At 36.1% G+C, this 11282-nt stretch overlaps 1 protein-coding gene and 1 pseudogene across 1 annotated transcript; both read right to left on the reverse strand.

Annotated features, from left to right (window-relative positions):
• Positions 1 to 99: 99 nt before the first annotated feature.
• Positions 100 to 6017, reverse strand: LOC123192996 (cellulose synthase A catalytic subunit 8 [UDP-forming]-like). The gene is made up of 13 exons (XM_044605741.1): positions 5708 to 6017; positions 5039 to 5115; positions 4799 to 4850; positions 4556 to 4703; positions 4056 to 4322; positions 3563 to 3908; positions 3319 to 3456; positions 3021 to 3146; positions 2720 to 2932; positions 1903 to 2149; positions 1615 to 1814; positions 1123 to 1476; positions 100 to 963 (listed from the first exon to the last, which is right to left on the reverse strand). The coding sequence occupies exons 1-13, from the start codon at positions 5883 to 5885 to the stop codon at positions 376 to 378; spliced, it is 2934 nt and encodes a 977-aa protein (XP_044461676.1). The 5' UTR covers positions 5886 to 6017; the 3' UTR covers positions 100 to 375.
• Positions 6018 to 6771: 754 nt separating this feature from the next.
• Positions 6772 to 10585, reverse strand: LOC123192998 (annotated as a pseudogene).
• Positions 10586 to 11282: the final 697 nt, after the last annotated feature.

Genomic DNA, 11282 nt, shown 5'->3' on the forward strand with positions numbered 1-11282 from the left:
TGTTTCTTCAGCAAAATTAAATATTTTTTCCAATGGTGAACAACGTTCATGTGATTCAAGAAAATCCATGAAGTTAATTGAACAAATGGCACAGGAAACTGAGTAAAATGGACAGGAATTATGCCATTTGATTCATTTTTCTACTGTTTTCATTAGGCAGAGATATTACATCCTGTAGTTGCAATGATATTGTTCACAGACAGCAATGCTTAAAGATCTTATAAGTTGAATTTTCATCACTCATAAAGAAAACATGATCAATGCAAACTATTCACTATTCAATTTAAAGCACCAAGCTGGTCACAGGAAGTACAGTGACAACTAAACAATTGTATAACTTTGAAAGTGTCCAAAACCTGGAGAACTTCAGAAAACTCAGCAGTCTATGGAGATGCAGCTTTGTGCAACCGTTGAGCCATCGTGTGAGCTCACAAATGGATTGATCTTGACCCAAACAAGGGAGAAGACCGAAGCCAAGAGAACTGACCATAAAACAACAATGGTCGGGGTTCTGTTTTGGCGACCCATGAGACCCTTGAGGAATGGATACAGATGGAAGATCACCCAAAAGGCGAAGAACACCTTTCCGAAAAGGGGTCCCCATGCTTCATATCCTTTGTTCAATGCATCGGAGAAACCAGCAACAACACCTACCATGTTGACAATGATAAGAGTAGTTGGAGCGATCAAGAGTGTTGTCCATTTGATCATATAGAGCTCCCCAAATTCTGTATCGTCAGCTGCCTTTGCTGTGACAGTGAAGTTGGTGTCAATGCCTGCAAGCATTTTTAGAAATCCTTGAAAGACGGCAAAGAGATGGGCTGAAACACCTCCAATGACCCAAAACTGCTCATTACGCCACAGGTCCTCAATGCCAACTCCACTCCATCTCAATTCAAGCACACTGGTCACAATGATGGACATGAAGAGACCAAGAAACAGGGCACTTGCCAAGTTTGAGAGCTGAACAAGTAAAAAGGTGATCAATTTTAAGTTCAAGTTCTACACATAGAGCTGATATACAAATTTTTTCAGTATTTCAAACGATGCTTCATGCTTAAAGAACAAATTATTCTAGTCTTCTCATACTATGCTGAGAAAAGGGATTCTGAAGGAAATTACCGTTGGTATAATAAATTTTCCGGTGAGAAGGCAAATTGCAGGCAATGTACAATAAGCAATAAGGGGGAGGGACGTAAATGGGTATACAATGGTGTTAATATATGCCAGTCTTTGCAACCATTTGAGGCGACCTCCTCCGTATCCATACCAGAGGGGGCAGTGTCTACTCAGGAAAATCTCCACAGACCCAAGAGCCCAGCGGAGAACCTGGTGGAGCCGATCAGAAAGATTGATGGGTGCAGACCCTTTGAAAGCAGGCCTTAAGGGCATGCAGTAAATAGATCTCCATCCTCTACAGTGCATCTTGAATCCTGTTAAGATATCCTCAGTGACCGAACCATATATCCAACCAATCTGAGAGACAGGGGACACAAAACAAAGATCTGAATTAGCCCATTGAGTGGGTGAAATTGCTTTGAACCGAGACTACTGAGTGCACATAACATCCAATCCAAGGAAAGAGTTATATAACAACAAGAACAAGAAGTCTACCTCTTTTCCCCACTCAGTCTTCTCTTCATAGCCACAGCTGATGACGTGAATTGCTTCCTTGATAAGTGCCGAGGGATTGACAGAATCGGGCACTCCTCCATTTTCCATCAGTGTAGATTCAATGAAGACAGAAGACAAACCAAAAGTCTTCTCAAAACTCATCTGGGAGATCAGCATTGACCTCTCATGCTCATCATAATCTGCAGGAGAAAACCCAGGCATATACTATAAGTTGATAACTACTTGAAATATTAGTAACTTTTAATTGCCTATAAAATTCAGACGTACTATCAATCTCCTGAAGGTTAAAGATGGCAGCATCTAGCTCTTCGCGTTTTGCATCTCGGTAAATCTCAGAGAGATCTTTAGTGGGCTTCTTCTTAGAGGGGCAGCAACAGGAGCAACAAGATGAGGATTTCTTGGGTAAGCTAGGCATTGTAGGAGGTCCATAGCCATAAAGAGCTTGCCTGTAGAACATACAACCTGTCCCCACATAAACTGGTCCTTGGATTCCATCTAGTCCTTTCATGTTAACCTGAGATTTGAATTCAAAGAATAATCAAGAATAAGAATGCTCAGACTTCAGCTACTTATGAAGCTTTCAAGATATCAAGGAATTTGCCACCTATAATAAAGGTGATGGTTTTAGCATTCAATGATCATTGCCAAGTTTTTCTGGTATCTCAAAATTAAATGCAGGAAGGAATATGCTGAAGGAAAAAAAAAAGTTCTGAGGAATTGAAGGGAATGTATTTTGAGTTGAACCTCAACATAACTGATGGCTAAAACTCAAATAAATCCTAGTTATTGTATTTCAATGAAATTATTGCCAAATATCTTTATATATATTCAAAAGCAGAAATTCATTATGTAGCTTGAGATAGGAGTGAAAAGTAATTAGCAGATAAAATTTCAAAAAGTGAAACCCTATACTAAGAATGCATTTTCAGATTATTGTAAAAACAACTGTAGAATGTTTTCACTATTTTTCTCAATAGAAAGATGTTTTCTTTTGTAGAAAGATGGTATATAGAATTATTTAAAAATTATATCCAGTCTAACCACTAGTTAATATTAACGAGAGAATAGCCAACTTGAAGCTTACATCGAAGAAAACTATGTTGCGATTGGCATATCGGTCACTCCTATCAATACCGTCAAACCTTTGAGGGAACTGCACATAACATACATCTCGACCAACTTGTGGGTCCATCATGAAGCACATGGCCTCTCTAACTGCCTTGCTATTGTTAACATAGTGATCACAATCAAGATTGAGGATGTAGGGAGCATTTGTGAGAACTGCAGAAACTCTTATCTGTTTGAAATTATTCATTGAAATATAAGAATATATGACATCAAAGTGACTAATGAAATACTGATGAGCTTAAGTAGTGTTCACATACAAGAGCATTTTCAGCACCAGCTTTTTTGTGGTGTTGGTAACCAGGTCTCTTCTCTCTGGAAACATAAACCAATCTAGGAAGTTCATTTCCCTCAATGTCACGAGCACCACTGTGTCCAAGGAAAACCTGAAAAGGGTTGAAATAGGCCTTGTCAAAATTTTTAACCTTAAACTGTGAAAAGTTCATTGAGAGGAAAGCTTGCATGTACATATCAACAAACACAAGCATGTAGCAAATGAACACTCAAACATTTACAAACATGTTTCCACGGATAACTAAAACGAAGAGATAAGTTAACCTGAATCATGCCAGGGTGGTCGCGAGGGTTATTTCCTGGCCAAGGTGTTCCATCTTGCATAGTCCATCCATCCTCAGGTGTTTTTTGAGCCTTCGCAACTAGAGCATTTACTCTAACTTTGTATTCTTCATAATCTCTCTGTAATCAGAGGTGAAAAAAATGTAAGAAAGGCTCCTCTCACTTCCAATATTGAAGTGGCATGAGCATTCTAGAGTTATAGCCAGATTTAGCTTAAAATGCATACTTTCATTGCTCTGCGCTCTTTCACAAAAGAAGGCTGCACTTTGTCCTTCAAGTAATCAATCTTCTGTGAGAAGTAGAACTCAGGTGCCCGTGGTTCAATTGCATACTTTTTGCAGAATGGAACCCATTTCCTTGCAAAGTCAGCTGTTTCTACTAGAGATTCAAATGTAAGCATGGCAGCACCATCATCAGATACATAGCATGACACTTTATCCACGGGGTAGTCCAAAGCAAGAATGGAAAGCACCGTATTGGCAGTGATCAAGGGAGGTTCTTTCAATGGATCAACAGTACTCACAAAAAAATCTACAGCAGCAAGCTGAGAGGGTTCACCTTCTCTTTCAAACCTGGCATGACAACAAATACAACAACTTCATCTGCACATTCAACATGAAAACAGGAGAAAATTTTTTTCTTGGTTTCTAAGAACTTATAGCTTTCTCTATGAATACTGCCGGCAACATGTCTGAAAGTTTGCATTCACGAGGGTATACCTTGCAGATAACCTATCAATATATGTTTCCCTGTTAATGGGAGTCCATTTAGGGAACTGATCCAACACCCAAGAAAAAGCAAACCAGATCTCACAAATGACAGAAGTGAGCCAAAGACCAAAAGCACTATCAACAGGATTTGTCACTCGGTAATGGAAGAAAAGACCCAGAATGATCAGTCGCATGATTATCACAGTTCTGTATGGTGAGAGTTTGCTTTTTGGAATTGGAATTGTAATTGAAAGTGGCTCCGCAGCATCTGTGGACCTGCAAAAAGCAATCTCAGTAATGGAATGGATTTTATTTAAACAATAGCAAGTCAAACTGATCTACCTATTGAAGATGCTGCCAACAAAAATTTCAATACTGTGTAGAAGATGTTCAATATTTCTTTGGAAATTAGACTGACATTAGACCTAACAAAAATTTCATTTCTACCTACTTTATCTGATATAATTCGTATTCCTGCACTAATTTAAAATTTTTAATCTTATACTTACTGCTGCTTTTCTTCCATCTGCTGCTCTGGTGGGATTTCAGCGGCCTCTTTTTCAACCTTAGGTGCAGCCTTCTTCTTCTTGTTCTTTTTTTCCTTCCAACTCTCCACTCTATTTTTCCAAATTGGATTCCCAGATTCATCATTATATTCTTCAATGAAACAACAGAGGTCATCAATGACAGTTCATTAAAAATTGAAAAAATATGACCAGCAAAATGCAACATTAGAAAGCAAAATTACTTACCACTGTCCACAGTAGAGACGCTACTGACATGTCTTGCATGAAGTCCAACATCCTGTACAGACCAAGGTGAAGGGCAGAAAAACTGTAAGCATCCAAAAATTTCTCAAGCTTTATGCATGAAAAGAAAATTAGCAAGATCTTCAGTTTTTACTGAATTAATATTCTCAAGCAAGTAAAAACTAATATTTCTACCATTATGACATGCACATGCATTGGAGAGCCTTATGAAGACCATCATACCTGAGAATCACCAAGATGAGCAGCCATTGTGGATCGATTGGCAGATACCTTCGTTTCAGCATCATCTAGCAAGTTCTCTGGAGAGTTCATAATCATGCTTTGGCTTAGCATATTGAATAATGAGAGAATCATGCAAATGTCTTAGCAATATTAAATAATGAGATACAATCAAAAGAAAAATATTTGCAATATATGAAACATCTAACAAATGGAAGATTTTGACTTTCATTCTAGAAAATGTCCCTAACAAGACTTGTTATCAAGTCACTGCTCATGCTCTGTTTTGATCCTTGAAGAAAGAAAATTCTCAAAGATGAATTAGAGAAGGTTTGAACATTTTCTCCCTTTCCTTCCATGCTTCACAAGAATTAAACAGATATTAGGAAAATTGCCTAGAATCCCTAGATCAGAAGAGGAAAGTGCTTGAGCAATCAATGGTTCTAGCTTCTTACCAATTTGTGCATTCACAATTGCTAACACGAATCAATATAATCATCCAAGATGTTATAAGGGTAGTAAATAAAAGCCCAAAAAAACCAAATATTGCCATTGCCAAATACCAAACATCAACAAAATTTGACATGACAAGAGTCTAATATTGAAGCATCACAATGGAACCCATCTCACAAAACTAAAACAGAGAACATTTTTAATTGTTTTTTCATTTACCATCATAAGTAGCTCCACAGCGCAAACAAGCTTTGCGACCATCCTTGATCTCATCATCAAAGCAGGCCTTGCAAATGGGGAAGTTACACTCATGGCAAGCCACAAACGCGTCCCCATTAGCATTAAGTCCCACTTGATCACCACAAGTGTTGCATACAGGCACCCCAGATTGCATCATGGTGAATTCACCTCCCAGAACAACCCCAATACCCGCAACCTTGATTGGATCCTTGTTTTCGAGACGTTTTTATAAGAAAGACCCCAAGCAAAGCTATAGGGCGGTAAGTCGTTTGTTGAGAGAAGATGGTGGTGGCATTTTTGTAATGGTAAATAAGGAGGTGGTGGTTGGCAGGTTTATGGAAGGTTGAGGTGTTGGTGTCAAACTGCCAAGGTGTTTTGCAGGGAAAGAGAGATGAGAAGCAATGTCTGCGTTGTTGCGGGTGAAAGGTTTGAAATATTGCGGGAAGTCTAAGGAAGGTTTTGGTTGAGCGGGGCACATCTTTAACTAATATTACGTATCTTCCCTCTCAAGTTCAGTCATTGTACGTTCAAATGAATTTATTTTTATATTTTTAAATACATAAATAATATATTATTAAATAATTAAATGATTTTAAATTAAGAAAAATATTCAACTATAAAATAATATATCCTCTAAATACCCAATTAAATAGTAAAAAATAGGTACACATAATATTATTAATTAGATACTTAAAAATATATACCCGATAAGAATTTTAGAGTTTGTTGTGTTATTGTAATGAAAGATGCATTGTTTGATTTGAAGTTGCGGGCACTGCATGGGCATGGTGTGGATTGAAATTCAAGTAAATGCAGCAAGATTTAGGAAAGAACTAGAATGGAGAAAGGGGGATTCAATTGCTGCCTGATAACCAAAATTTGATAGATTCAGGTTCACTCTTGGTGGCTGGATTAATTATTAATGGATATAATATATATTTTAATAATTGAAAAGAATGACCATGGACATTGGCTAAGTAATCATTGGCCATTTCACATACATAAATTTTCCCACATTTGGTATAAATCAGAAGAAAATCAAATGAAGCAACTCGGTTAGCATGTAGTTTCATTGAAAAATAAAAATCAGGAAAATAAAAAAAATACAACTTCGAAAACTTCACTGTCTTCCCCATATAAGGACATATTCTACAACAAAAATCCCAAAGAGGGATATCAAAGTATCAATTACAGGAGTCATGGCTGCAGCTCTGGTCTATGAAACTGTATCGACCTTTGCTGCTTTGGAAGTGTTTTGACGAGGTTCTCTGATTCAGTTGGAGAGGTGCACAGCCAATTTACCTGCCATAGTCCTGAGATCAAGTACTTTCCCTTGTCCCAAAACAGTAAAAATGCTACCTCTTCCCACCATTTAAATCCAAAGTTTCCATTTCTGCAGCCAGAGTATTACCTTTGGTATTGACGGAGATCCCTTCAGCGCTTTTGTGGAATTTTTCGACCTAATTGTAGGAAGTTCTGATCCGGTATTAATCACATCAACTACACATCACCCCTAGCAACCACAAGTATCTTGTCTGATTTGTCCAACATACCAACATCCGGAACTGCTATTGCATGAACAAAAGCAGGGTTGTAACATTGCCCAGCTTTACTACTGTAGTACTATTTATGTCTGGTAAGCCTGAAACAAGAAAAACCTAAATAATTGTCAACTACCACTAAGTTAAACCTTGGACACGTGGCATGAATTTGATTCACCCAGATTTATTTTAACTTTTTTCGAGTCATATATAAAATTTCTTATTTCATAGGAGCTCCAGAACATTCGAAACATATTTAAAAATGATTCAGTTGACGATATTAAGTTAAATGTCTGCAGGGAAAAGAAGCAGGGCCATGGTAGTTTGTCTAATATATATAATATAAGCAATGCTATGTGTATTTATTTTTGATACACAATTCATATATACAATAATGTGTTATTATGTAATTAGGTAATTTTAAAACATGTGTTATCATATGATAAAAACACATCCACTGCAGGGTTCTTGACAGAGGATTTTCTATGTTACCATCCCAAATAAATGTCTGCCTGGGCCAAGAGGCAACCGATTAAAACACAGTAAGATGTGGAAGTAGATAACGAAATAATAGAGAGACAAAATTAAGAAATACATACCAAAATCAATGATTTTTAGCTGACGCCCCTTAGAAAAATCCCACACAACAAGCCTTGAATCTAGACCTCCAGTAATGACTGCAATTACCCAGAGAGAAATATCGTCAAAAGGAATTACAGACTTAAATGCATATTGAAATCAATAATTAATGAAGTCAATGCACTAATACAAGACACCTGCACTGTCTCTCAAATCTTCTGCTCCAACTTGCTTATAACAGAATGGTACAAACCCTACCTTTAATTAATCAAGTTCCAGAAATGTATAAATAAGGCAAAATGAAACAATCTTTTAGGGGTATTTGACATTCTACATAAGAGCAATTTTCAGCATGTCTCCCAAGTTCACTGATATTGGTGCTAATACACTAAATAGACATGGCTTCTTAAGACACAGCTGCAGGAAACAAAAAATTAGACCAGCAAATTTGTTGCAAATGTGCCATCATATAATAACTTCCACATATTTTCAGTCCACAAATTTATTTTTTTACAGATGCAATAACCTACCATTTAAGCTTCGAATAATTCAGTTTTCAGACAGAACCTAATGGTGGTCTCAGGCTTCCACGATATTAGAGTGGTTCCTTATTTTAGCAAGAGAATAGGAGGAATAATAGTCCACAATATATTGAATGGTGGTGGGCATTTTCTAAAATGGCACCATACAGCCAAATATTACTTAAATATGGCCAATGAAGAGTCGGCTAAGTGGTAAAAAGTAACAGCATCTGCAGAGAGCTCAAATTACAAGATGTAGTCAAATAAAATGCACATTTTATGCTAAAGAAGTCTTAGCTTAGTTGGGTGAAAAATAGCAATTGTATTCAATTCCTAGTAATGGAAAAAAAATACTAAATGCTTTATCATAAGACCTAGGAGAAATCCAAACACCTTTTACTAGTTATTCCATCTAAATGTGTTGCAATATTGTTATCATTGACACAAATATATCAGAGAGGAGGAGATATGAATTTCATTTCAAAAAAATAATTATAAAACTTACAAAGGAACTTCATCTTCCCAGGTCTCCAAGGAATGAATTGCATAGTACTGCAGATCTATTAAGTTCAATTAAGGGGACAAAATAATGACACCAGTAGCAAAAATAACAGGGATCTTAGTGAACTTCAAACAAGCTATTGAGCATAGACATAGCAAGCTGGGATCCATGGTATATACAGAGGCAACTTTGAGAAAGTGAGCACATTTTATATGCATATGGAGCATATATAAGGTCATGTTGAGAGGCATACAACAAGAGGATACACTTGAATGACCAGCCCTCAATGTTTTACAAAGACAATGTTGGCGAGTATCAATGATCTGTCACAGCAATGATTAACAGCAGGTGAACTCATAAACTTCCACTCAAGTAAAAAATAAATCACTGAATTCATAGATCTGCATACCTTAACATCATCTTTATTATTGGCACAAGCAACAAAAGATGACTTAGAGTTGCAAGCAATCTGCATATAAAAACAGGCTCAGGATTAAAAGTTTTTCAACACATCACTACAGTTAGAGAAAATGCCGTGAATACAATTGATGAATCATAAAAATGAGTAAGTACAAAGGTTTTTCAGTAGCAATGAAGGAACAAATGGAAACTCATTTAAAAAGGGACAATTACTCAACATTGCTATTCAGCCAAAAAGAGTTACCATTTCGACATCAAAAGACTTGACTTCCTTTCCAGAGGAAGCATAAACAATATCTTCATTCCTGTGTCAAGCAGTGATCATTAAGCAGATTTTTGAAATCCAACAAGAAACTGAGTAGTAAAGATAGATATTATTTGAGCCTCAACCTTAAAAACACTGTACCATAAACATCTTACTTTCTTAGTTTAAAACACAAGACTATAAGAATCTTGTACAAAAGATTTATCAATAAAATTTTTTTAAGAAGTGGAAATGCTTTTGACTGTGAAAAGCATTGTGAAATAGCCAAAACAGCTTTTGATTTAGTTTATAAAGAATAACTAAATACGAACAAATGCTTTAGTGAAAAATAAACACTTCAGACGTTTTTCTTGAAGATTTTATCGTATAAATTTGCTAAAATGCATTTAAATGATACTTGATGTGCTCTTCTCGGAAGCACTTGATGGACACTTTTCTAGCACATGCACTCAGAAGTTTTCTACAAAATCACTAATACGCTCATAATAATCATTAACAGTAAGCACCACAAATAACAAGAAAATTCGTATAGAGATATAATGCGTGAATTGGAAATCATAATAACAGCATATGAATAAAGAAGGCAACAACACCGTAAAGAAACTCACCTGACTTGAAACATAATGATGTAACAGGTTCATTTCCAGCATCAATGATAAGTTGAACATCCTTTCATCGTAAATCAAACCAGCAAATGCAACCATCCTAATTTTTTCATCAGTTAACCAATAAAAACAAAGGTAAACAAGATTATTATTATGATAAATCGATTGAAACCAGTAAACGAGGACCTGGCCGGAAGTAACGATAACTCCGAGGCGCTCACGTCAGGCGATGAAGCACGTGGTGGTCGCCGTGTGACATCTCATTGGCCATGGCTTGTGTTCCGCCTTCGCCATCCCTGAACGTCCGTTGCTTGTTTCAGTCTCCGTTGGGTTTGTGTTCTCATGTTTTCCTGTTGGGCTTGGGCCAATTCAACCCGATCCAACCCAACTCAGACTACTAACAAAACATAATACTTTTAAATTCTAAATTTCATATATTAAGCTCTCTCTCTCTCTCTCTCTCTGTCTGTCTCTCTATCTATGTATTTAAAATACATGTTTTCATTATTTTTTTAATTAATTGTTTTTAGTACTGAGTTTTAGTTCTAATTCCAGCTATACGGATCGTTTTGGCAAAATAGAAAGCAAGTATGAATGATTTTGAAAATAATCGATGCAATATATTAAAACATACAATAAAATTAAAATATTCTAAAGTATTAAAAATAATATTGAAATTTGAACACTCACGGCTTGTTATTCCAAACTCTTTAAAGATCGAGAGAAGAGAGAATTTAGGAGATTTTTATTTAAGCAAAAATGTAACACATCTATTTATACTACAAAATTTGAATTATTACAATTATTTCTCCTTTTAAAATCAACCATACAATTATTACATTATTTAAAATTTTCGAGCATATTTTCAAAGAATTTTTGGTCTTTTATAGAAAATCTTGATTATTGAGCTTTGGACCTTCGGGTTCAACTTTGTAGGAAATCTTGCAGGTTTTGTCTAGAGCAGAAATCTTCCAACTTTTGTTTTTAACCATGTAGAGAATCTTCAACTTTTCAAAGACCTTTTTTTAATTAAGCTATTATGAGCTTTGTTGGAGGGAATCTATTTGTTACTTAGTTATATATTTTGATTCTATTTTATGAGCTTTTGCTTGTATGGTAGC

Source organism: Mangifera indica, chromosome 12 (assembly GCF_011075055.1).
Source record: "Mangifera indica cultivar Alphonso chromosome 12, CATAS_Mindica_2.1, whole genome shotgun sequence".
Taxonomy (NCBI): Eukaryota; Viridiplantae; Streptophyta; class Magnoliopsida; order Sapindales; family Anacardiaceae; genus Mangifera; species Mangifera indica.

What these genes read in the sequence shown, in the direction of transcription:
- LOC123192996 (XM_044605741.1), bottom strand. Translation starts at nt 5,885, where the DNA reads ATGATGCAATCTGGGGTGCCTGTATGCAACACTTGTGGTGATCAAGTG. An exon ending in TAACCTTCAGGAGATTGATA is followed by an intron (nt 1,815 to 1,902) that starts GTACGTCTGAAT and finishes TTTCTCCTGCAG; the next exon opens with ATTATGATGAGCATGAGAGG. An exon ending in GAAAATTTATTATACCAACG is followed by an intron (nt 964 to 1,122) that starts GTAATTTCCTTC and finishes TTACTTGTTCAG; the next exon opens with CTCTCAAACTTGGCAAGTGC.